Genomic DNA, 25123 nt, shown 5'->3' with positions numbered 1-25123 from the left:
GAGGACAGGATGGGAGTCAGAGCCAGTTGGTGAACTTACAACTGCTCTGGAGAAAAACAATGGACCCTAGTTTTAAGAAACTCACAGGCTTGACCTTCAACTATTTTACTGTAGTATGAATTATTACAAATTGTTTAAAATTAAAAAAAAATAGGTACTTACTGATTTCTTATTAGGCTGGCTGCTATCATATCCAGTGGTAACATCTCGTATATGCAATATAGCAAATGTCCCACAAAACTTTGGGTATTCTTTTGGAGAATCAAAATTGCGAAGCCTTTCAAATATACTTTTGATGGTAGTTGGATCATAACACAAGAAATACGAAGTTTTTGAAATATGATAACCATATCTGCACAGAGATTTAAAGTGTTAAAATCAGATTTCAACTCACTCTTTCGAAAAGTATGTATTAAAGATAAGCCTATTACAGTGTTATGTAGAAAGTGGCAGTCCTTAATGCAGACAATTTTAGTACTTTTTAAAAAGGAATGACTATTCCTCAGAAATAAATTTAGAAGGTTAAAAGTAGCACCAAAAAAATAAAAAAATTAGAATGCCAAATTCCTAATAGTAGAACTTACTTTTCATAAACCTTAATCAGTTGTTGTTTCAATGTTATATTCATGGTTTCCAGGTAAGATGCCATCTCAGCAACAACAACGGCTGCACTCACCCCATCCTTATCCAAAACTGAAGTTCCACACAGAAAACCTAAGAATTAAAAACATCTTTAAAAAGAAGGAAAACATAAGCCTATATATAATTTCAATAGTTTTACATTTCTTCAGAAGGACGAATGAATTTAAAAGCCTAGTAATAAATGAAACCCACCGATACTGAAGGTATTTAGGGGACCTTTAAGGTCTTTTTTTTTTTTTTTTTCCTGACGAGAAATGTATCTACACATTTCGGAGTTCACGGTGGTTTCTTTTTAACTCAAAATGCAAAACCAGATGACAAAAACTCCTCTGTACAGAATTAACTATATTTTAAAAAATGCTCTCATTCAAATTTCAAATATTTTAATATTTACTACATACCAATAGACTCTTCAAATGCAAAAAGGACTTCTTTCCCATTTTCCAGGAGGTCTTTTATCCTACTTCCAATCCATTTAAAACCTGGTAACGTTTCCTGAAATGCAGAGGAGGCTATTCTAGTTAAGTGACTCTCTCATAAAAATACATATTAGAGAAACGCCTGTCACTAAATGCACATAACACTTCCATAGTGATCTTCTGTTATGGTCTTCACCACAAAGATTTATATAGTGGTAAACATATAGTCATAAAGGGCATGGATACACACACTGTTGTGACTGATGACCTATCATTTTATCGAGCACAGAAATAGGTGATGTAATCCACCAAATATAATCCAATAAGTGGTGATGCATATAGTCACAAAGTAACATAAATACACACATTATTATGATCATCTGCTATTTATCAAGCACTGTAACAGGTGCTTTACATTATTATCTTTTTTAATGCTCACAAAAACTCTGTTGCTGAAACAGAGGCTCAGAGGTTCAGTAAATTTGCCCAAGATTACACCGCATATAAGAGATCGAGCCAGGATTCAATTACACGGCTTCTTAGAAATTGTCCTTTAAGCTGTATTATAGTCACTAATATAAAAGTGCCTATGAAGGTTGTAATTTAGTCCATCTGAGTAATCAAAGGCATTAAATTAGGCATTAAGGCAATAAAGGCATTAAATCAAAGGCATTAAATTAAAGCTTTTTAATGATACACTTTTAACATTATCACAACATATACTTGAACCAGGTGTACTTTTACCATAACAGCATGGCCCAAATAAAACCATCAAAAAGTGACTAAGTCCTTCTTTGGAAGTTAGATTTGAGGACTTTTCATCTGATGAGCTACTGTTCATTTTAAAGACATGAACTCTTTTAGAGTCAATAGAAAGCATGTAATACACAGTGACTCTGGAGCTCTCCATTACTAATTTAAGATTTCTCATTCACCTCTCTACCTCCTCACTGGGAAAAAAAAAAAGCCAAAAATCTCTGCAGCGCCCCATCCCCAACAAAAACAAGGAGGCACATTTATAAGTAGGTCTTTAGAATCATGTTCTTTTTTCTCTTTTGTGTTCATTATACATTTTTCTTCCTACAAGGAAAAGGTTAACATTAGAGTAATTCAGAATTTTAGGTTTGAATAAATTTTCAATTTCTTCTGTTTTGCTATTTGTACTTTAGAAAGCCAGAGACTGGAAGTTCTATTTCATTAAGGAAGGTTCAATTTTCTTTTAGTTAGCCAATTAGTGTTAAGACCTGTAGCTTGATTGTGGCTCAAGAAAAATGCCCAGAGGTGACTTTTTCACTGATATTTGGCAAAGTTGGCAGAGGAAAAGTAACTTAATTGGCATCAGTCCCAGTAGCTATAAAAGTGGTCAGTTTAACTGCCCGAGGCTCACAAAGGTTAATGATCTGTGCTGAGAGAGAGTCATTATTTGTTTTTTGGATGTAGAATCACTGGGTCTTAATTTGCAATCTAGGAGAGTATTTAAAGTTTCTTAAGACTGAACTTGAAGAGCCTAAACATGCAGTCAATGACACCTACAATTTTTTGGAGTGGAGTTTATGTGATTGATGAGGTCACTCGGAGCCAGATTTTCTCAGTATGAAAGCCAGATACTGTTGTATGGAATAGTAAACATTAAAGCAATTTTTAAAGAACGTCCTATCTTAGTTTCAGAAACTCACATACAGGATGAATTTGGCTCAAGGTTACTAAACAATCAAAAAGATTAAGAAAGTGTTAACAGAATTAGAAAAAAAGCGGGAATTAGAAATGAAATCAATAAAAGTCAGTTTTGGTGGGAAGATGGCTTTAATTTATAGAGATAGGTTTAGAAAAGGAGCACAGAGATATTATCTATTCTTACTTCAAAGTGAAATCCTTCTTTTAGTGCAATTGCCTTCAAAATTTTGGAAGAGACTGTGGTGGCTAACATATAAATGTTCTTCACATCAGCATTTCTTGATTTATTTTTCTTCCAGCAATCAAACATCCACCACCCAAACAAAGCTGCCAACTCATTCCCTGTGAAAACTTTCCAATCACCACTGTAGAGAGAATGAAAATTCAAGTCAAGACCTTTATAACTTCTCATTAAAACTCCTTGACCCCAGGACCTACAAATTACCATCATTCACACAGGAAAACCCAAAAACGACTGTATGGGATTTTTGAGAAAACATTTACTACTACTTCTCTAACTGACCAGGGAGAGCTTAGGGTAGGAATGGCAGCAAAGTACTTTGATAAATTATTATGCTATTACTTTTATTTCCTTACTTAATGAGAAATATGTTATAATATGATGTCCTCTTTATGGAAAGACATTTGTCACCACATTATAATGGCAAAAATACACAGCAACCAAAAGGACCATGATTAGGAAATGATTACACTGATAAAGCAATCTGTTGGGATACTATGCCAGTTTAAAAATGAATATTTTAAACAATATTTAAGGACAGAGAAAAATGCTCACAGTACAATATTAAGTGGAAATAATCAAGATACAAAACTATATATAGTATGATTACAATTTTATAAAAAACAAATATATCTTAAATATTTGAATAGAGAAAACATAGGAAGGAAATGTCAGAATATCAACCTAGGTGGTTATCTCTGGATAGTACGCTTACGGGAGATTTGTTGTCTTATTTTTTTTTTTATTATTTCCAATGAGCCTATAAGACTTAAAATCAAAAACTATTTTTCAAAGTTTAAGCTTTTAATCAAATAAGACGTTCTACTTACTTCTCCTGAAGTTCTGCCACTGCCAGTCGGTCTGCATCAGGATCTGTGGCTAGCACTATCCGGGCATTTTCTTTCTCTGCCAGTCTCAAAGAAAGTTCCTGAAATGGTGATCCAAAAAGCTGGATTGCATTGAAGATGTTAAATTCAATGTAATATTCCTAAATGTAGGCACTATGTTAGTGATATGAATTCTAGAAGGAACATAGTTTGGCTAAATTGTTTTTTTTACTTTATTTTACTGAAGTATAGTTGATTTACAATGCTGCATTGATTTCTGCTGTACAGCAAAGTGATTCAGTTATACATATATATACATTCATTTTCATATTCTTTTCCATTATGGTTTATCACAGGATATTGAATATAGTCCCCTGTGCTATACAATAGAACCTTGTTGTTTATCCATTCTATATATAATAGTCTGCATCTGCTAATCTAGTTTGGCTAAATTTAAAATAAGCCTAGAAGTAGGGATATCCACCATAGAGATTTCAAACAAAACAGAATATATGGCTCTAATATAATTTAAAAGATGTAAACTAAAGTGGTTTTTGCTTTTGTAAGTAATCTTTGAATTGTCAAAGAGTTCTGGCTATATGATAAAGTTTAATACACTAATAATAATTTAAATATAGAAAAAATATACCAGCACAGATTCCCCTTCTTCAGGATTTGGGCATTTAACAGTAGAAAAGTCTGGATCAGGATCTTTTTGTTCTGGTACTGGAATTGGAGGCTTAAAACCAAATACTTGAAAAGCCAACTGCACATAGTCATGTCCAACTCCATGAAAAGATGTATGTACAAATTTCAAGGTGGTTTTTGAGTTTAATTCCCTGTAAAGGAAAATATCATTCAGTCCGTATCATAAAACTCACTACTTGTGGTATAATTAAAATAATCTAGAGAAAAAGCTAAAATTTATTTTGCTAGAATAAGGAAAATATACTCAACAAGCCATGATATTTTCTAAAAATAGTGTTAGCTATTTATGGAATAGTTACAGAAATATAGAAATAGGTAAGGAAAAATCACATTTTAGAGGAAATTTCCTTACCTTATATAGAACGAATACATCTATTCAGCTATAATTTTTAACAGCTTTATTGAGAGGTAATTAATATACTATAAATTCATCCATCTATAGTATACAATTGAATGGCTTTCACTATATTCACAGAGTTGTTCAACCATTACCATAATCAATTTTAGAACATTCTCATTACCCACCAAAAAACTCCATACCCCATAGCCACCACACCCTAATCCTCCCATTTTTCCCAGCCATAGGTAGCGCTAAATACACTTTCTTTTTCTATCTCTACAGATTTGCCTACACTGGACATTTCATATCAATGTAACCACACAACATGTGGTCCTTTGTGACTGGCTTACTTCACTTAGCCTATTTTTAAAGTTTATCCATGTTGTAGTATGCAACAGTACTTCATTTCTTTTCACTGCTGAATAATATTTCATGGTATGGATACACTACATTTTATTTATCCATTCATCAGTTAATGAGTATTTGAATGTTTGTGTTATTTCTACTTTTTAACTATTATGAATAGTAGTATTTAGCGATAATTTTAATATAAGGAATAGTCAACACATTTTTATCCCCATTGCTTTCTTTTATTTGTTAATCTTATGCTAAGGTAATATTATCCTATATTCCCACTTGGATACCTGTAAAAACAGATCTTTTTCAGATCTTCCATGTATCTCCTACAAATGTCCTGCAGAGGATCTCTCTTCAGTGGGCTGGTATCCACTAAATTATCATTCCAGGAACCATTCCAGGGTTCCACACATTCTTCTATACATTTCAGAATTTCTTTATCATGAGGAGATGTGATCTGAGCACCGTTTTCCCAATAAACCTAGATGATAGGTAAACACAGCTATAATTACTTGAAATGTTGGCCATATGTTTTCTTAGCTACAGTAGAGATATTTGACTTTAAAAAGAAGCATACCTGGACTTCCCTGGTGGTGTAGTGGTTAAGAATCCGCCTGCCAATGCAGGGGACACGGGTTCAAGCCCTGGTCCGGGAAGATCCCACGTGCCGCGGAGCAACTAAGCCCATGCACAACAACTACTGAGCCTGTGCTCTAGAGCCCGCGAGCCACAACTACTGAGTCCGCGTGCCACAACCACTGAAGCCTGCACACCTACAGCCCATGTTCCACAACAAGTGAGGCCACCGCAATGAGAAGCCCGCGCGTGGCAACAAAGACCCAATGCAGCCAAAAATAAATAAATGTATTAAAAAAAAAAGAAGCATACCAAATTAATCAAGTAGAAAATGTCAACACTGGATTAACTTAATAAATACCTAAGGATACTGATAGTAATGATTCCACAGGGACTTTTCAATAAAATGTTCCAGTATTATTTTCTCATTTAGAAGTACACTTTAATAACAATACAAGTAAAATATAATTGGGGCATCATTATGACAATGCTAAAATATGCATATACCATAATGTACAATCATAATCTTAGATCTATAGCTAAATATATACTAAAGAAGATCTAAGAAACCATGGAGTATCCATGAAACTTGATACTATGAAATTTTAGCATTATAAAATGGTCCTGTTATATGATAAAGAAGAAATTATTTTTCAGCTATAAATTAAAGTAGAATTTATGTCACACTAAATAAAGTCTATTCCAGGAAAGACAGTTAACATGCTAATTATTCCATACACATTTCAGTATATGTATTTTCAGTATTTAATGAAAATACATTTCATTAAGTTGTCAGTTTGTCAAGTAGCCTGATCAATAAGACAGTAGGAACAGTTAACAAAAAAGCAAGAAAATGTATTTCTATAATTCACAGGCTCTCAAGGTTAGAAGGGACTCTGCTTAGGGAATATCTATACCAACTTCTCCCATGTATTTGACAGGAATCCCTTCTACTGCATCCTGAATGAAGGAAAGAAGAATACTTTTGAATATATGCTATGTACAAAACTTTGTACCAAGCAATATGGTAGACTACATGACCTAAAAATTCTCACTCTGTAAACACCTCAAAATGCTAGATAAAGTAGAAAAAGTATTATCTAAAATGTACAGCTTGGCTCATAAGAAGGAAAGGGAAAACTCCAGGCAGTGGGAAAAAAGGAAAGAATGGAAAACCAGAGTGATAAAGCTGTGGGCTGACGCTGTGGCCACCTGGGGTTTGGGAACTGTTCGTTTATCTGGCTCCTGAGTTTTTTTTTTTTTTATATCGTCTCCAGAGTTTTAATGCCCATGTGGAAGGTAGGGAATTGGAACTGAGATGCCCCTCTTAGTGGAAATGTAGAATAGAAAAAGTTCTGCCCACTATTATTGAAAGATGATGAGGAAGCATGTCTGTTTCTTCCTAAGTTCTGGGTGATTAAAAAATTTCAAATCTGAGATCTCAATTGACACAGAAATTGCTCCCAGTCAGTGAAACTCCTGCGTTTCCTGCAGAAATTTAAAAAACAAAACCAAAAATTGCTCTTAAGGGGTGCTCCCACATTCCAAGCAACCAACAAGATTCTGTCCATAGGCCCTGAAAGCTCTTTATGAAAATTTATATAACATGAGAAAAAAACATCTTGGCCTTTCTCCCTGTCTTGTATGTGAATGTGATGCCTAGAGGAACAGCAACACATATAATGGCCATGCTTGAAGAAAAGGCCAAAAAAACTGCAGAAGTGCCAGACCCGACAACGCTGAGCTACAGAACCATGCCAGCAGCCACATACTTCTGAATTTTTTGTTACGTGAGAAAAATAAATTCCTATCAGCTTAAGCCACTTTTGTGGGTTTTCTGAACCTGCAGCCCAAAGTATCCCTACCTGATTTAGTAACAGAAAAATCCATGCCACAAAATATACCCAGGAATAAACTTAAAAAGAAATGCAAAAGATAAAAAATCTTTAAAATGTTACTGAAGGGGCTTCCCTGGTGGCGCAGTGGTTGAGAATCTGCCTGCTAATGCAGGGGACACATGTTTGAGCCCTGGTCTGGGAAGATCCCACATGCGGCGGAGTGACTAGGCCCGTGAGCCACAACTACTGAGCCTGCGCGTCTGGAGCCTGTGCTCCGCAACAAGAGAGGCCGCGATAGTGAGAGGCCAGCGCACTGCGATGGAGAGTGGCTCCCACTTGCCACAACTAGAGGAAGCACTCGCACAGAAACGAAGACCCAACACAGCCAAAAATAAATAAATAAAAAGTAAAAATAAAATGTTACTGAAGGGTCTAAAAGAAGTCTTGGAAGAATAGAAAGATACATTCTGTTCTTGAATAAAGAGACTCAATAATATGACAAAAATATTGAAGCTCCCTAAATTAATGTACAAGTGAAATATCATACCAATAAAAATGTCAAAATAATTTTTCCAGATGGAAAAAAAATACCATAATACCATGCATGGAAAAATATCATAAATAAAGTCAAAAGGCAAATGATAATATGGGGGGAAAATATCTGAAAAACAGATGACCAAGAGCTACTTTGGAGTTCCTACAAATCAACAAGGAAAAGAGCAACTACCCAAGAAAAAAATGGGCAAAACCTTAAACAGACTTTTCAGGAAAGGGAACACAAATATCATATAAATGCATGAAAAGAAGCTCAACCTTACTCATGAGACAGGTACAGATTAAACATAACATTTCCACATATCTGATTGGCAAAGATGAAAAAGTTTGATAATACAGTAATGTACCGTGGGGGATAAAGACCTTCATATTGGTGGTGAGAGTATCAACTAGAACCACTACCTTGAATAGAGAATGACAAATTTTATTTCATAGTCCCTTTGACTCAGAAGTTTCACATCTAGAAATTTATTTTATAGCTCAGCAGGGCCACAGAAATATAATGTGAGCCACAATGCAAGTCATATTTACATTACATTCTTTTATTGTATTAACTGTCCGAAATCTGGTGTGTATTTTACACTTACAGCACATCTCAATTCAGACTAGTCATATTTTAAGTGTTCGATAGCCATAGGTAGCTGGTGGCTGTCAGCTTGGACAGTGCAGCTATAGATAAGAATAAAAACAATAGGTAACATTTATTATTTACTGGAGCCAGACACAATACTAAGCATTTTTCATGCACTATCTCCCTTAATCCTTACTCTCACCCTATGATGCTGGTTCTATTATTATTCTCAGTTTGTAGATGGAGAAACTAAAGCACAGAGAAATTAAGTAACTTGCCTTAGGTTACAAAGCTTCTGAGTGGCAGAGATAGGTTTCAAACCCACCCCATAATTCTCTTTTTTTTTTTTTTTTTTGCGGTACGCGGGCCTCTCACTGTTGTGGCCTCTCCCGTTGTGGAGCAGAGGCTCCTGACGCGCAGGCTCAGCGGCCATGGCTCACAGGCCCAGCCGCTCCATGGCATGGGGGCTCTTCCAGGACCGGGGCACGAACCCGTGTCCCCTGCATCGGCAGGCGGACTCTCAACCACTGCGCCATCAGGGAAGCCCCACCCCATAATTCTCTTAACTGCTATTCCATATTGACTCTGTAAGTCTACTTGTACATATGAACAAAGATGTATGTAGAATAACATTCACTGTAGCGCTGTTTCTAAGCAGCAGATCAGAAACAAATGAAATATTCATCAACAGAGGACTGGTTAAATAAATTACAACTCATCTATATAGGTTTTTAAAGATGAATGAGGCAAACCTATCTATCTATAGATGGACTGATGTAGAAAATGATCTCTAAGGCTGTTTCACACTGTTGTGTGAAAAAACCAAGGTGCAGGACACTATATATAGTGCCCTGCCATTTATGGGAAAAAAAAAAAGAGGAGTGACCAATACGTGATTGGTCATGATTACACGTGCATAGACTCTCTGGAAGGAAACCAAAGCCAGAAACAGTATTTGCTTCTGAAAAGGGATACTAGGGGAAGAGGGTGGGAGAAATACTCCTTATTGTTTAACTTTTTACACTGGTTTAACTTCCATACTTTTTACCTTGTGCTTATATTGAATACTTTAAGAAAACAAATCTTTGAGGGTCTACTATGTGACAAGGATGTTCAATAGCAGTAAATATCAAAACAACGTCCCTCCACCCATGAGCTTATATTGGGGAATGGGGTGGGGACAGTCAAACAAACAAGTCAATAAACAAACAAGATAATTCATTGTAAAGAAAGCAGGTAATTACAGATAGTGATAAGTTTTGTGAAGGAAATAAGATGAAGAGAAGGTCACTGAGGGAAGCCACTTCAGATAAGGTGGCCAGGGAAGGTCTCTTCACGAAAACAACATCTGGGCAGGAGCCTGAAGGATGAAAATAAGCAAATCTGCAAGATTTGGGGAAGAGAAATCCAAGCAGAGGAACAAACAAAAGCCTCAGAGTGGGAAAAGGGTTTGGTATACTGAAGGAGCTGGAGGAATGGAAAGGAGCCACAGTGTAACTGGGACGTACTGAGCACAGGAGAAGAATGAATGAAACAAGGTGGAAGAGGCAGGCAGGAGACAGTCCTGTAAGCCCCAAGGTAAGCAGTTTGGGTTTAGCAGGAAAGTTAACATGGCCTGTTTACATTTTAAAAGATCATCTGGCTGCTTGGTGAAGAATGGACTGCAGGGAGAAAAATGGAAGCAGGGAAGAGACCAGCTAAGATGCTGTAGTTCAGGCAAAGACAACAGTGGTTTAGAACAGTGAAGGTAGAAGGTACTGGCAGAAGTGTATTCTACGTATATGTGGATGTATATGTAGATACATATGTATCTCAAATTATACATACATATACATTTGGATGTATATATAAAATTTGTAGAACCTGTTAGTAAATTAATGTCAGGAGTAATCAAGAATGAATTTTGGTTTTTGTTTAGGTGGGTGGTAGTGTGAATTTACAGAGATGGGTAAGACTGGGGGAGGAACACATTTGGGTGTATATGTGGCAGGTCTGGGGGGAATCAAGACCACTGTTTCAGAGACACTAATTTTGAGATGTCCGTTAGGCATCCCAGCAGATATTAAGTTGGCAGCTGGATTCAGGAGTCTGTTGCTCAGAGGAGAGATCTGGGTTCTTAGCTCTCTTTGACAGTTGACCTCTCCCCCCTTGCAACTCCCTTACCTCTTTCATTTTTATCATACCAGCCTCTTCCGGTCTTTGTCCTATCTCCAGCTCCTCTTCTTTCTCCCTTCACTTGAAGTTGATATTCCCTAGGGTTCCATTCTTGACCTCTTTTGCTAACCTACACTGTCTCTGGGCTGCTCATCCAAATAAAGAATTTGCAAATATTCTTATATGCTCTAATACAATATGTACGGTGATCCCCAAATCTGTAACTTCAGCGCAGATTTCTCCCCTGAGCAACAGATCTACTTATTCAACTGCCTACAGGTCATTGCTGCCTGTTTGACCCATAAATCCCTCAGACGTAATTATGTCCAAAATTAATTAATTATGATTCTTCCCTGCCTCTATAAATGGTAACACTACCCATTTAGCTGGCCAGGGCCAAAATCTTAGATTAGGATTAAGTACTTTTCCCCAGTAAAACAGAGCTTAGTGTGCCTGGAGTCTCCCTACACAAGATGAAAAAAGAATATAAGATCATGGACTCGTCAGCTAGGAGCCCCAAACACTGGTTCAATACTGCGCCATATCTTCTGTTTGCCCCTCCAGAGCCACTCTTCACCCTTCCCCACCCTGCTTTCTGCCATGAAGCCTGACACATCAAATAGATCCTGTGGCCAATAGGGAGTCCCAGCAGAAGGTTGGAGGGAGAGGAGAATGAGGTCAAGATACAATTCCTCCGGCTCTCTTCCATCAAACTCCCATTTATTCTTTAAGTTCTTGGTACAAAATGCCTTTATTTCTGAAATGGTAGAGAGGGTGGATTTCGGATGGGTTGGGGAAATCAAAGGCAGTTAAGATATCAGAAGTAAAAAGACCATTGAAGAGACTTTTGTAATAGTACATATTGAAACGTAATAAGGGCCATTAGGGATACACTTTCTTTGAGGGGTAGCCTCAATGTTTTTATCTTTCTGTTCCCAATGTCTAACCCTGCTCCTCACTGTAGAAAATATATTCAGTACATATTATTTAAATAAAATAAGAACTATGAAATGACCAAAGATGAGGAGTCCAAGGTTTACCTTGTATCCATTGTCTTCTTTGCGGTTGTGAGATGCAGTAATCATCACACCTGCAACTGCTTTGAGCTCCTGGACTGCATATGGCTGAAAAAACAATAACAATAAATATTTGTTTCTTAGCTACTCATACATTTGACATAAGAATAACTTTGATTAAATAACTGGAAAAGACATTAAGATATAAATAGCCTAAAACCTCAATAATCAACTCCAGGTTCCTTGGGTGGGATATAACTAAAGCCATCTAAATATTAGGTCATCAATAACCACCTAACTGTTAGACTGAATGGTTTTGTTCCCCCTCTAGTCTCATTTAACTTAGTCCTATAATTATTTTGTTCATTTAACAAATATTTAACAAACACCTATTATATGCCAGATACTCCACAAGACTCTGGAGATATGAGAGGGGAATATAATCATAAAATATTAGACCTGGAAGTAAATTTAAGAAATCATCTAATGTATCATATTTTACACACTGTATACTGTTTATCCAACATTATATAATCATAAGGGAGAATATATAAGAGAAGAACTTAGGTCTCTTGCCTTCCAATTTGAAGATATTTACATATGCTCTGTGGCCTCTATAGCATATAAAGGTCAATTTACCATCTCTCCCAAAGTTAATTCCCAGGTTGAATTTCCCTTTTTCTTTGCAGATATTATTTATTTGCCTAAGACGTTCCCCATATTCCTTCTACCATCACATCTAACTTCTCTCCTCCTGGCCATGGGCGGGTGGACACGTGACCCTGATCTGACTAGAGTAACCTATTCCCTTGATGATTTAACTCAGAGATTGGCTCACAACCCAAGCCTGGTCAGAGTCTTTCTCTAAGATGTCTCTGCTATAGGTAGTCAAGGAAGATTGCCTTTTGACTCAAAGACATGGTAATAAAGGGTGCTAAAAATAACTTCCCTAGCAGCTAGAGCAAATCTACCTGCAATAAGACAGGAAGGCCAACACATAGTTACAGCTGGAAATGGTAACCCAGTGGCAGACTCCTACATAAATGTTCTACATTTCTGGGCCCTCCCTGGTTTCTGTCATTCGTTAGAGCTAATTGTTTAGAAATTCCTTCAGTTCTTTGAGCCACTCCGTATATTTCCAATAAATCATTAGTAACAGTTTATAGAGACATTATCTAATGGTCAAACATTTGGTAAAACTTGTCCACAAAATCATGTGAACCTGGCATTTTTATTTTGAGAAGATAAATAAAAACCAGTTCAATTTCTTTAGTGGTTATAGGTCTATTCAGGTTTTCTATTTCTTATCAGTTTTGATGTATTAGTTATTCTAGAAAATTGGCCAATTCTCCTAAGTTTCACATTTATTTGCACTGTTATTCAGAATATTGTGATTTTCTTAATAGCTATGTATTTATTATTCACTCTTTTACTTTCTTTGTCTTTTTTTTCTTCAGCACCCTTGCCAAAAGGCTTTGTCTATTTTATTGTCTCTTCAGAGAGCCAACTCTTGCTTTTGTTGATACACTCTTTTCTTTATTTTCTATTTAATTGATTTTTCCTCATATCTTTATTACTTTTATTTTATTTGGATTTATTCTGTTTTGGTTCTAACATACTAAGTTAAAGTCTTAGCTCGTTATTCTAAAAATTTTTTTCCTAATATATTCATTAAGACTATAAATTTCCCCTTAAGTAGGGCTTTAGCTATATCCCATAGTTTTTGCTATTTATTGTTTTCATTGTTGCTCAGTTTTAAATACAGACAGTCCTTGCTTTGCAAAGTTCCAGTATACATGAATTTCTGATACCATATTTTAGTTAAATAATACCAGTCTCCCAACAACATGCTCAAATTTTAGTTACCATGCTACACTGTGAGTAACTGCATCAAGTACAAACCTGGCTGCTAGCTCTTCAGTCTGAAATAACTATGTATATAAGAGATCCATCATGATTAATAACCAATCATGTCATCAAGTCTGTCAGTGATTGGTCACTGTGCATCTGTTAGTCAGCTCTCTCACAGACAGCAAAGCATGTAGCTGTGTTGCCTCATCTCCCAGTGATATACCCATGTGACAATTTTGCAAAAATGGACAACTGAAAGAAGGAACTGGCCAACAAAGATGAAAGTGCAGCAAAGAAACAAAAGTGATAACAGTGGAAGTGACATTTGAATCGACCATAAATGGAGTTATAGAAGAAATAACCGGGAATGTTGACACTGCTGTCATTCAAGAGACTCTAGATGTGCAACCAGGTGAGCTTAGTGAAGGTGAATGTATGGATATCAATGAAGGATGTGGTTGTGATGAAAGGGATGAAGCTGTCCCAGAGGGAGTGACACTGGTCAAAAAAGGAATTCTCAGAGACATTTTATGATACTGAAAGTACAAGCAATAGGGAATTCCCTGACGGTCCAGTGGTTAGGACTCCACGCTTTCACTACCGAGGGCCTGGGTTCAATCCCTGGTTGGGGAGCTGAGATCCCACAAGCCGCACAGCACAGCCAAAAAAAGAAAGAAAGAAAGTACAAAAGATAAAATGTGGGAAGCTGATCCAGACTTAGAAAGAAGTGTGATAATTCAGCAAGGCATAGAGAAGATGCTTACTCATATTGTTAAGTCATATGACAAGAAGCAAGCACTGGTCACAGTCCTGATACATTGTATTACAAAGAAATAAAACACTAAAGTGTTTTACCACTTCTAACGTTTTAAATTACAGAGTAGCAAATAAATATTAGTTTATTACTTTTTTCTTTTCTGTGTACATTTTTAATCAAGAGAAAAGGTATATTTAAGGTTTTGACAAAAAAATTTTAAAGGTCACAGAACAATCGTAATTTCCCCCATTGATAACTAACATTGCTTTGCATGGTTTTAGCTTACACAGTTATCTTTACAGTCCTGCACTACCATGCAAAGCAAGGATGGCTATAGTTTCTAATCTTCATTATATCTTCCTTAATCCATAAATTACTTACGAATGTGTTTTTAAAATTCCAAACATATGGGGATTTGTGGGTTTCTTTATTTTAAATCTTATTGCATTGGGGTCCAGGGCTATGGCTTAATAAGCAATTATCTTGTATTTGTGAGATTTCCTTTGTGACCCTATTTGGTAAGAATGAGTATCCTACCATCACTGAATACAGGGTTTACACACAGACACACACACACACACACGATTAAGCACGCTAATTGTGTGTTTAAATCTATCCGTAATAATTTTTGCAGGCCTGATAAATCAGTTTCTGAAAGAAGAGTATTAAAATATCCCGCCATGACTGTGGATTTGTCATCTTGTTATAGATCAGATTCTTAGGTGGTTCGACACATGCTTGTTGAATGAAAATAAATTCAGCGCAAAATTGGTTTTCTTTAGGTCCTTGGTATCACTTAATACAGAACTACATGCATGACAAAGATTTAAATCCTGCTTGATTTAAGAAATCTTTTCAAGAGCAATCTTTTCAATCTTTTCTGTACAATCAGTGATACAACACACTTACTACAAAAGGCGTAGGAACATATCTTGAAAAAAGGTACACAGGAACATCTTTGGCCAGTAAGACTGCAGCAGTGAGTTTAGCAAGCCTAAAAAAAAGAGATTTCACTTGGTCCTTAGCTTTACATACTTTTTGAAAACCAACCTCCCATAAAATAAATGCATTACAATTATTCTGACTATACAGTAGCATAATACAACCGATTCTTATAATCACTAGTTATTTAAGATTCATGCTCCAACTTTAAAATGTTAAATGAGATTTTTTTGAAAAGGAGTAACAAGGAACAGAATTGACATTTAAATTTCTTCCTTTTTTCTCATTCATCTTCTGATGGCTCTTTTAATAAGAAATAAAACACGCAAAAGCAAAAAACATGGAAGAAAGTGAAACCAGAGACTTTGATAAACACAATATGCCTATTTACCCCGTGAAGAAAAAGTATCACTATATCATGATTATCTATGTGTGAAAATACCCTAAAACTAATCAAATAGGACTATAATGAGAGAATGCAAGTTACATAATCCTCCTACCCAGTGCCTCTGCCAAAATATTAAAAATCATCACACAGTCTATGTCATTCTAAACACTAACTCTAAACATTTAGAAATTTACTCCTTTCTGTAAAAACCAAAGGTTATCTTTGAAATGCTTCTATTTCAGCTCTAAAATAAACATTAGCATGTGATCACATTTTTTTTTGGACAGCTTCCTGTTTCAGAAATCCTACAACTGGGCATAACATTTTTTTCAAGGTTTTATTCCAATCCAGCTTAATCTCTGAAACAATTAACACTGTACCTCTGGCTGCTGCAGCTGCTGGTTACTTGACCCCGGGTGTCGTACCCCACGACAAAACCTCTTTGCTTGAAGTTTGAGAAACATCTCTCAAGGTATTTGTACATCCCCTGAAGCAGATAAACACAGAAAATTAGTTCCTGACTAATGCCTGCATTTTCTACAACTTAAGGGCTATTCTTTTTATGTGTGGTGTGCAGCTTATTGGCTCTCAGGGAACTGGCTTCCTCCTTTTGCCCATGGTTACCAATGGGAGAAGAACAATGTTCAGTCCTCGAATATGAGATGATAAACACCTACTTCCTGGAGTTTCAGACACGTTTAATACCACAGAAATATCAATTAAGTAACTTAAATCCAATATGATACATAAAACATTAGGGGAAAAAAAGATGGGACATGAGAGTCAGAATGCTAAAAAAAAAAAAAAAAAAAAAAAAAACTTGTTAGAAGAGCCAAAAGAAATTGTTTCTTGCCTTAAGGCTCTAAAGAACAAAATTTTGACCATGTTAGGCCCTGCTAAATCATAAGATTGAAACTAACCAGAAGATTTGATCTAATTTATGACACAAATATTTAAAAGCAGCAACATAAACCTTCATTAGAACATTTCTTAAGGTGGCTGATCCCATTCTTTAGTTTTAAAATCTCACAGAAAGAAAATCTCATAAACGAGGAAATTTTGCAGTCAAGGGTGACAAAAAAAATGAAATGAAGTACTTAATATTGAAAATATCACAATAATAAGCCAAAACACCATTTTTATGAATAATTTGCTAACTCTAATAAACACTTCCGTCCGTAAAAATAACACTTCATATTGCTACAGTCCTTTTAAAACTACTTTCTCGGATGTTGCCACATTTAATCCTCACAACAACCCCCAAAAGAAAGAAATGAAGATACCAGTTCTATTTTTGTCTCTGTCTTTCAACATTTCTTCCAAAAAAGAGGAAACAAAATAAGATTGAAGCTCCATTTAATGACTTACCCAAAGCCATTCATTCAACCAAAACTATGTTATACTGATTTATTGAAGACCTACTATGTGGCAGGGACTACTAAGTAACTATGTGGCAGCACCAGAGGAGACCCCAGTGACTTCTGGACCCTTCTTTCATGGTTCTTTCAAGTATAATTATTCTTCCTAACCTACTCCCTATGCGTGAGTGTGTACCCAAGCATGCATGCAATATAGCCCAAATTGACTAGTTTCACCAACTTATTTATTTCTAATGATGATACTATCCTAAAACCTCACAGAATCTCATTCTATGGTGTAAAAATCCATCTTCTCATATCCATACATAGGTTCTGAAAAAAACTAGGGTTTAAGAATTAGATTCCATCTGGCTTTTCCACTTCAAATAATGGAATCTCAACTCCTGTAAAAATTTGCACTTCTGTAGAAATTGATTTTCAAACACCTCCTCCACTCCTTTTTCTGAAGTCAAGGAATCTTCAGTTAAAATGAAAGCTTATAAGGAAGCCCAACATACAAAAAAGATCAAACTGAAGCATTTCTGGACAAAGAAAAGGGGATGGGGGCAGGAGGAGGCAAGTATCCTACCTATTCAGTCATCTTGTCATCCTTTGTTCCTGATCCCCTGCATTAGCCGCTGGATTTAGAGAATTCCCTCAGAATAAGGGTAAAGGTGATTTACTGTTTGGCAGTATCAATTAGAATTAGATCTACTGAGCAATTCTCTAGTTCAGAACTATTTTTAGTATATGCTAAATGCATTTTGGCCTCAAAAGTGGAGCTCCTTGAAACACTAAGGATGATTCACTGGAAAGAAAAGTAATCTGTTTCTAGAATAAGTTGCATAAAAATGGGGAGAAATAAAACAAATTGTATCATATCAACACTGTCTTAACTCTCAAAGTATATGGAAAACCATGTTAAAAGTAAATATTTTCAACTAAATTTTCCAAATACTCTGGTTAATCTTTACCAATGGCCATATGCCAAAATGAGCAATCACCTTCTTTCTATCTAAATTTGTTTCTTTGTATTAAATGGAAATGTCAATATCCATTTCCTGGTTTCAAATGCAAAGTAACATTGTCAAGAAGTTGACAATGGCAACCAAAATAACTCAATAAAAAAGTCAGTCTGTGACTCTAAAGATACATAAATGACCTCTAAGATCAGTCTTGTGCAAGACCAAAGGTCAGAATTTATTCTACATTTTTTATTTACAAGAGAGTATCTTGCTGGATATAAAGCTTTTTTTGTTTTTGTTCTTTTTTTTTTAAGAAAAGAAACTAATTTATAAAGCAAAAAATAGAGTGATAAAAGTACACATATTATAATTTATAATACTTACCTGTGTTGATTGTATTACTGTAAGATCATTAATATAGCAAAATCCTGCCCCCATAGCAGAACGAAGTCCTGCAGTCCCGAAAGTCATTCGGCAACAAAGTCTATCTCGCAGCTCCTTGTTCATCCCATTCCTTAACAGATTTTCAATTTGCTCTTTTGTCTTGGGATTCTATAAAAAAGATGTATTAAAACTTAACAGGATCACAAGTAGAGTCCTAATATGAAGCCCTTCTGAGGAAGCAATAAGTATTATTCATACATAACAAGGTTCTACGTTGACGACTACAAATTCCACAGTACTACTTATTAATATTAGTATGCATAATAAAAAAACACCTGCCATTTATTGAGTCCCCAAAGAGGCCAGACCCTATTGAGTGTGATTTATATATCTCTAATTGTCATATTTTTAAAATAATATATTCAAGAATTTTTTTTAACAAATTGACAAGAGCTATGGATCCAAAATAAACCTCGTAGTCAAAAATGATATCAATTAAAGCCTATGTTAAGTTTTAAAAGAAATATGGAAGCTATTAGATAAATGCCATCAAAACATGCCTACTAAATACTTCCTAAACATCTGTAATTCAAAATGGCCAGATAAGCCTTACTGCTCTTTAAAGTCACAGAAAACCGTTCAATTTATCTACAGCAAAAGTTGACCATGAAAAGGTCTTAAGTGTTAAATGTGGACTTGGTTAAGAGTGAGAATGAAAATTCAGTCCAAATTTGGCTTGTGAAGCAAGACATGCCAACGTCTTTATTTTAGGGTTCGTATTTCATTAGCACATACTTCAACTTATTTTCATAAAGCTCAGGGTGCCTATAACTGAAAACAGTGCTTCACAAATGAGTAACAAGTTTTGAATAGAAATGCAATTACAATGAGAATAAAACTTAAATGGAATTTTCCAGTATTTTCTTTTTTAGGAGAAAGAGTCAAATAATAAGAAAATAAGGTAAAGCATAACTTCTCTCTTCCATACCATACGTAATATGGATTTAGTCCAGACTAACTGCATAGATTGTCTACATCTACAGTCTATATAATGACAATGAATATTCAGAATGATAAACCAAGGCACTTGAAAGATGCTAAATGTTAGAGTATATTTGTACTTGTAAAGAAATAAAATCATATTAATATATAATTTAAACAAAAAGGTATTCTGGGGATAGTGGAAACTAAAGTAACCAGAGGACATGCCACAAACTAATGAGAAGCCATGGAAATTTTGATCAACTGAAATTGTAATCTGCTTAAACTAGATGGATGTTAAAAAAAATGTGTATATATACACACACACACATATATATATATATATATAGAGAGAGAGAGAGAGAGAGAGAGAGCGCACCTTGACTCAGGGAGTCTATTTCATAAATGGCACAAACTAACAAATATAGAGCCTACATTAAAATATGAATAGCTATTAAGAGAAAAATCTAAACAATAAGATTTTCTGGGCTACTATATATTATTCCAATGTCTAAGATATTGCCAGATTTGATACAGAGGTCAGAGACTTGAAGAGAGTTAACATTTAAAAATAGGTTATAAGAAAGACAAAAATTGAAAAGACTGAAAAACTTCAGTACTATAGAGGGTACAAGGCAGTGTCATACAGTTAGTTACATTGAAATTGGGAGTCTTTTCAGAGTGATTTTTCAGCAATTATCAATATTTAAACTGCATATGCCTTTTGGCAAACCTTCACATAAACAAGATTCATTCATACAAGAATATTCACTGCAGTATCTTACTGGTAGTAGTATTATTACCATCGTATTGAGATTAAGAGATAAGAGATTAAGATTTAGAGAAGGAGCCTTGTAACACTGAGCTAATATTGGAGGTCTAGACAGGATTTGAATCCAGGTTGGTCTGGCTCTAAAGCCTATACCATCTCACTATAAACAAAATAATTATGTAGGGCAGGTTAATAATGCTTCTAATAATAATTTAACTCCAGCTACAAAGTAAAAAATATTCCTTTTTATTACAGCTATATAAATATAAAAGTGATCCACCAGACATGAACGCTATTAGGTTACTGAGTATACTTCCTAATATTTATTGCACAGCTATTAGAGTAGGGCCTAAAAATTCTATTTTCTGTTATACATCACAGCCAGTTCTAACCTAATTCCTGGTTCTGAAAAAGCCTGTAAATTGGAGAAAAATAAAAATGGGTAAAGAATCATGATGCATTAGAAATAAGCAAATCTTTATGGTAAAAAGAGCTAAGTGACTAGGTGACAGTCATTTGAAATCTACTTTAAAGTCAGATTTCTCTACTATTTCATAGCTAGACATTAAGTTAGATGTTGATGTTCCAAACATTTAAAAATGTAATTAAAAGTCTATCTATGTAGCCATGATTATCATATATTTTCCATTTGGATGATGAAATTACATTTGTATTTTGCTGTTAAAATCTTCAAATAACCATGATTTTTATAAACTATAATATATGAAGATTCTCAAGAATTACAAAATTATTTTAAAAATACTATTTCCGGGCTTCCCCGGTGGTGCAGTGGTTAAGAATCTGCCTGCCAATGCAGGGGACACAGGTTCAAGCCCTGGTCTGGGAATATCCCACATGCTGCAGAGCAACTAAACCCATGTGCCACAGCTACTGAGCCTGAGCTCTAGAGCCCATGAGCCATAACTACGGAGCCCACGTGCCACAACTACTGAAGTATGTGCGCCTAGAGCCCGTGCTCCACAATAAGAGAAGCCACCACAATGAGAAGCCCGTGCACTGCAATGAAGAGCTGCCCCTGCTCGCTGCAACTAGAAAAAGCCTGCACGCAGCAACAAAGACCCAACACAGCCAAAACTAAATAAATAAATAAATTTATTAAAAAAAAATACTATTTCCACAAGGAACTAAGATATATTAAATGGAAAGGAAGGAAAAGCAGAAGAGTATATAAGGTGTTTAAATTTGTATAAAAAGATGTATATGTATACTTATGTATAATTCTAGAAATACTCCATGCAAATATAAGACACTACAAATAGTGATTATCTATGATGGGAAAATCAGGGGAAAATGCTGAGGTAGAAAGGATTATTTTTATTGTACAGTCTTGGTACTAATGGGCTATTTTATGTACGTATTACTTATTTTATGGTAAAAATTATATAGATATCCATGGAGGCTGAGAAAAACTACTACTTGTGTATCTACATGAATACTTTTTACCTCACAAACTACTCTCTTTTTCCTACGCACAGAAAGCTATTAAGAAGATCTGAATCTATAAAACATATATTGGCACTTTCTCAAATACAAATTATTGTTTTCTTTCTAAGTGTGCGCTCTTATTTACAATTCACTCATTACTTGAGAATAGGAGAAGCCTTATCAGCAAAAAAAGAAAATTGTTCAGCTGTTAAAAAAAAAAAAGCACCTCTAAAATTAAAATGTAAGTCAGTAGGAAAGTTGATTTACATACTTCTTAGAAATGTACTTATTGACCTACTATATAAAATGAAAATTAATTATTTAGAAAGTAAATGTATCCAATCTGAACTAAATTTGCTCTTAACTAGCATATTTTAGAATCCTAATAATTTTAGTACCCTAAAAAAGTAACCCTGAAGAAAATCCAAAGAGATTTTAGTGACTACTAGCATGTTCTATACTTCATCGGAAATGAAGCTGGTTGTTTAGTATGAATCAGTAAGCTAAAGAATACAGAATTAAAGCCATGCATTATTTTCAAATTTTACCTGTATACCAAAAATTTTCCTTTGGTTCTAATCATATGGATTGCTGCAACTTTATACGGCTGAACTGAAGACAAGAAAGTGTCTTCTTACATAATACTGCGTGGAGGTTTGTTTTTTTTTTTTCCATATTGTAGGTCCATAAGGCCCAAATTCAAAGAAAACATGAAAGAACTGATTTACAAAAAAGGCAACACTTTAAATATATAGAAGTGCCTCTTCTAACAAACTTAACTTCTTAAAGACTTTCATAACTGTGAAGAAAGCTCACATCAGCCTCAAATCACGCCAACTCTGCCTGCCATGAAATGAAAGTATTAGCGTTTACTTATGAAGGCTCATTTTGGACTCACCCAAGCTTTTCTGAACCTATTCTGTTAATAATTAGGGGGCTTCTGTATTATTTATGCATAACAAATATAAATGTGTATAAAAGTATATAAAAAAGTACGTAATCGTCATTAAATAAAACAAATCAAGTTTGCCAATGAGGAATTCACCTGTAAATCTTCTTTCCTACTACTTTTATAAACCTAGTATTTTTATAATTCTTATACAGTTTGAATCTCTATTAATATTCTACTACTAAACCTAACAGCTTAAAAGCAATCTAAAATATGAATCTCATTGTTTAGAAGATTAGAACAGATCTAAAAGAACATAACATACATTAACAATTCCAAATCTTAATATTTTTAAACATCTAAAGAGGAGACAACATATAAAATTGATTTTTTAGTAACTCAAATATATCTAAAATTATAAATCTGTAACACTTTTAAATGCTTCTGACAGAGATGGGTGTCTAAACAATAAATATCAGTTTTATATTAACTACAGAGAAAAAAAATTCAAGTTTATTTCTAGACAGAAGTTAAAACAGGAAACTGCAATCTGAAAATCTGAAGGGTGAATGCAACTGACATTTACTTCTGAGGGTCAGCCAGCTTGGAGATCCAAGTCTAGAGTCCTGAAGCAGAACATGTTTTCCAAACCAGATGCTTCCTGAGTCCAAAATACACTCTCTTAAAACAAAAAATTTTTTTCCCTTTAAAAGAATTTTGGTGTAATTCTAAATTTAATTTCTCCATCTTTAAAAAAATTGTAGAAATTAGCATAAGCTAAATTGGCTTAGATAAAACACTTGAATGACTATACTTGTCATATAAAGTGAGATTTACTTAATAATAATTGGTTTAATAAAAGTTGAATAATAATCACTGAGTGAACATAAAAATCATATCCAGGAAATAAAGATGCTAACTACTCCAAAAGTAGAAAATAAGCTTTAAAATAAAATACATTGAGGGCAGAGAGCAGAAGCAAGAAGAACTACAATCCTGCAGCATGTGCAACAAAAACCACATTCACAGAAAGACAAACAAGATAAAAAGGCAGAGGGCTATGTACCAGATGAAGGAACAAGACAAAACCCCAGAATAACAACTAAATGAAGTGGAGATAGGCAACCTTCCAGAAAAAGAATTCAGAATAATGATAGTGAAGATGATCCAGGACCTCAGAAAAAGAATGGAGGCAAAGATCAAGAAGATGCAAGAAATGTTCAACAAAGACCTAGAAGAATAAAGAACAAACAAACAGAGATGAACAATACAATAACTGAAATGAAAATTATACTAGAAGGAATCAATAGCAGAATAACTGAGGCAGAAGAATGGATAAGTGACCTGGAAGACAGAATGGTGGAATTCACTGCTGCAGAAAAGAATAAAGAAAAAGAATGAAAAGAAATGAAGACAGCCTAAGAGACCTCTGGGACAACATTAAACACAACAACATTTGCATTATAGGGGTCCCAGAAGAGGAAGAGAGAGAGAAAGGACCCGAGAAAGTATTTGAAGAGATTATAGTCGAAAACTTCCCTAACATGGGAAATGAAATAGCCACCCAAGTCCAGGAAGCACAGAGAGTCCCATACAGGATAAACCCAAGGAGAAACACGCTGAGACACAAAGTAATCAAATTGGAAAAAATTAAAGACACAGAAAAATTATTGGAAGCAGCAAGGGAAAAATGACAAATAACATACAAGGTTAACAGCTGATTTCTCAGGAGAAACTCTACAAACCAGAAGGGAGTGGCATGACATAAAGTGATGAAAGGGAAGAACCTACAACCAAGATTACTCTACCCCGCAAGAATCTCATTCAGATTCGATGGAGAAATCAAAAGCTTTACAGACAAGCAAAAGCTAAGAGAATTCAGCACCACCAAACGAGCTTTACAACAAATGCTAAAGGAACTTCTCTAAGTGGGAAACACAAGAGAAGAAAAGGACCTACAAAAACAAACCCAAAACAATTAAGAAAATGGTCATAGGAACATACGTATTGATAATTACCTTAAATGTGAATGGATTCAATGCTCCAACCAAAAGACACAGGCTCACTGAATGGATACAAAAACAAGACCCATCTATATGCTGTCTACAAGAGACCCACTTCAGACCTAGGGACACATATAGACTGAAAGTGAGGGGATGGAAAAAGATGTTCCATGCAAATGGAAATCAAAGGAAAGCTGGAGTAGCAATACTCATATCAGATAAAACAAACTTTAAAATAAAGAATGTTACAAGAGACAAGGGAGGACACTACATAATGATCAACGGATCAATCCAAGAAGATATAACAATTATAAATATATATGCACCCAACATAGGAGCACCTCAATAAATAAGGCAACTACTAACAGCTATAAAAGAGGAAATCGACAGTGACACAATAATAGTGGGGGACTTTAACACCTCACTTACACCAATGGACAGATCATCCAAACAGAAAATTAATAAGGAA

The 25123-nt window shown here is 35.0% G+C and overlaps 1 protein-coding gene across 1 annotated transcript in view; it reads right to left on the bottom strand.

The window, feature by feature from the left end:
• Window positions 1-25123, bottom strand: part of PGM2L1 (phosphoglucomutase 2 like 1) — a 65826-nt gene that overhangs the window by 6246 nt on the left and 34457 nt on the right. The window contains exons 2-12 of the mRNA XM_065881610.1: window positions 18564-18731; window positions 16237-16343; window positions 15436-15520; window positions 11943-12026; window positions 5496-5689; window positions 4453-4642; window positions 3807-3904; window positions 2920-3100; window positions 1044-1137; window positions 585-714; window positions 163-352 (exon numbers count right to left, since the gene is read on the bottom strand). Coding sequence (XP_065737682.1) covers window positions 163-352; window positions 585-714; window positions 1044-1137; window positions 2920-3100; window positions 3807-3904; window positions 4453-4642; window positions 5496-5689; window positions 11943-12026; window positions 15436-15520; window positions 16237-16343; window positions 18564-18731 — 1521 coding nt within the window. The remainder of the gene's footprint in view (window positions 1-162; window positions 353-584; window positions 715-1043; window positions 1138-2919; window positions 3101-3806; window positions 3905-4452; window positions 4643-5495; window positions 5690-11942; window positions 12027-15435; window positions 15521-16236; window positions 16344-18563; window positions 18732-25123) is intronic.

The sequence above is a fragment of the Phocoena phocoena genome, chromosome 8 (genome assembly GCF_963924675.1).
Source record: "Phocoena phocoena chromosome 8, mPhoPho1.1, whole genome shotgun sequence".
In the NCBI taxonomy this organism is placed as follows: domain Eukaryota; kingdom Metazoa; phylum Chordata; class Mammalia; order Artiodactyla; family Phocoenidae; genus Phocoena; species Phocoena phocoena.
Note: the sequence above shows the minus strand (reverse complement) of the source record. Positions and strands in the feature narration are given on the sequence as shown.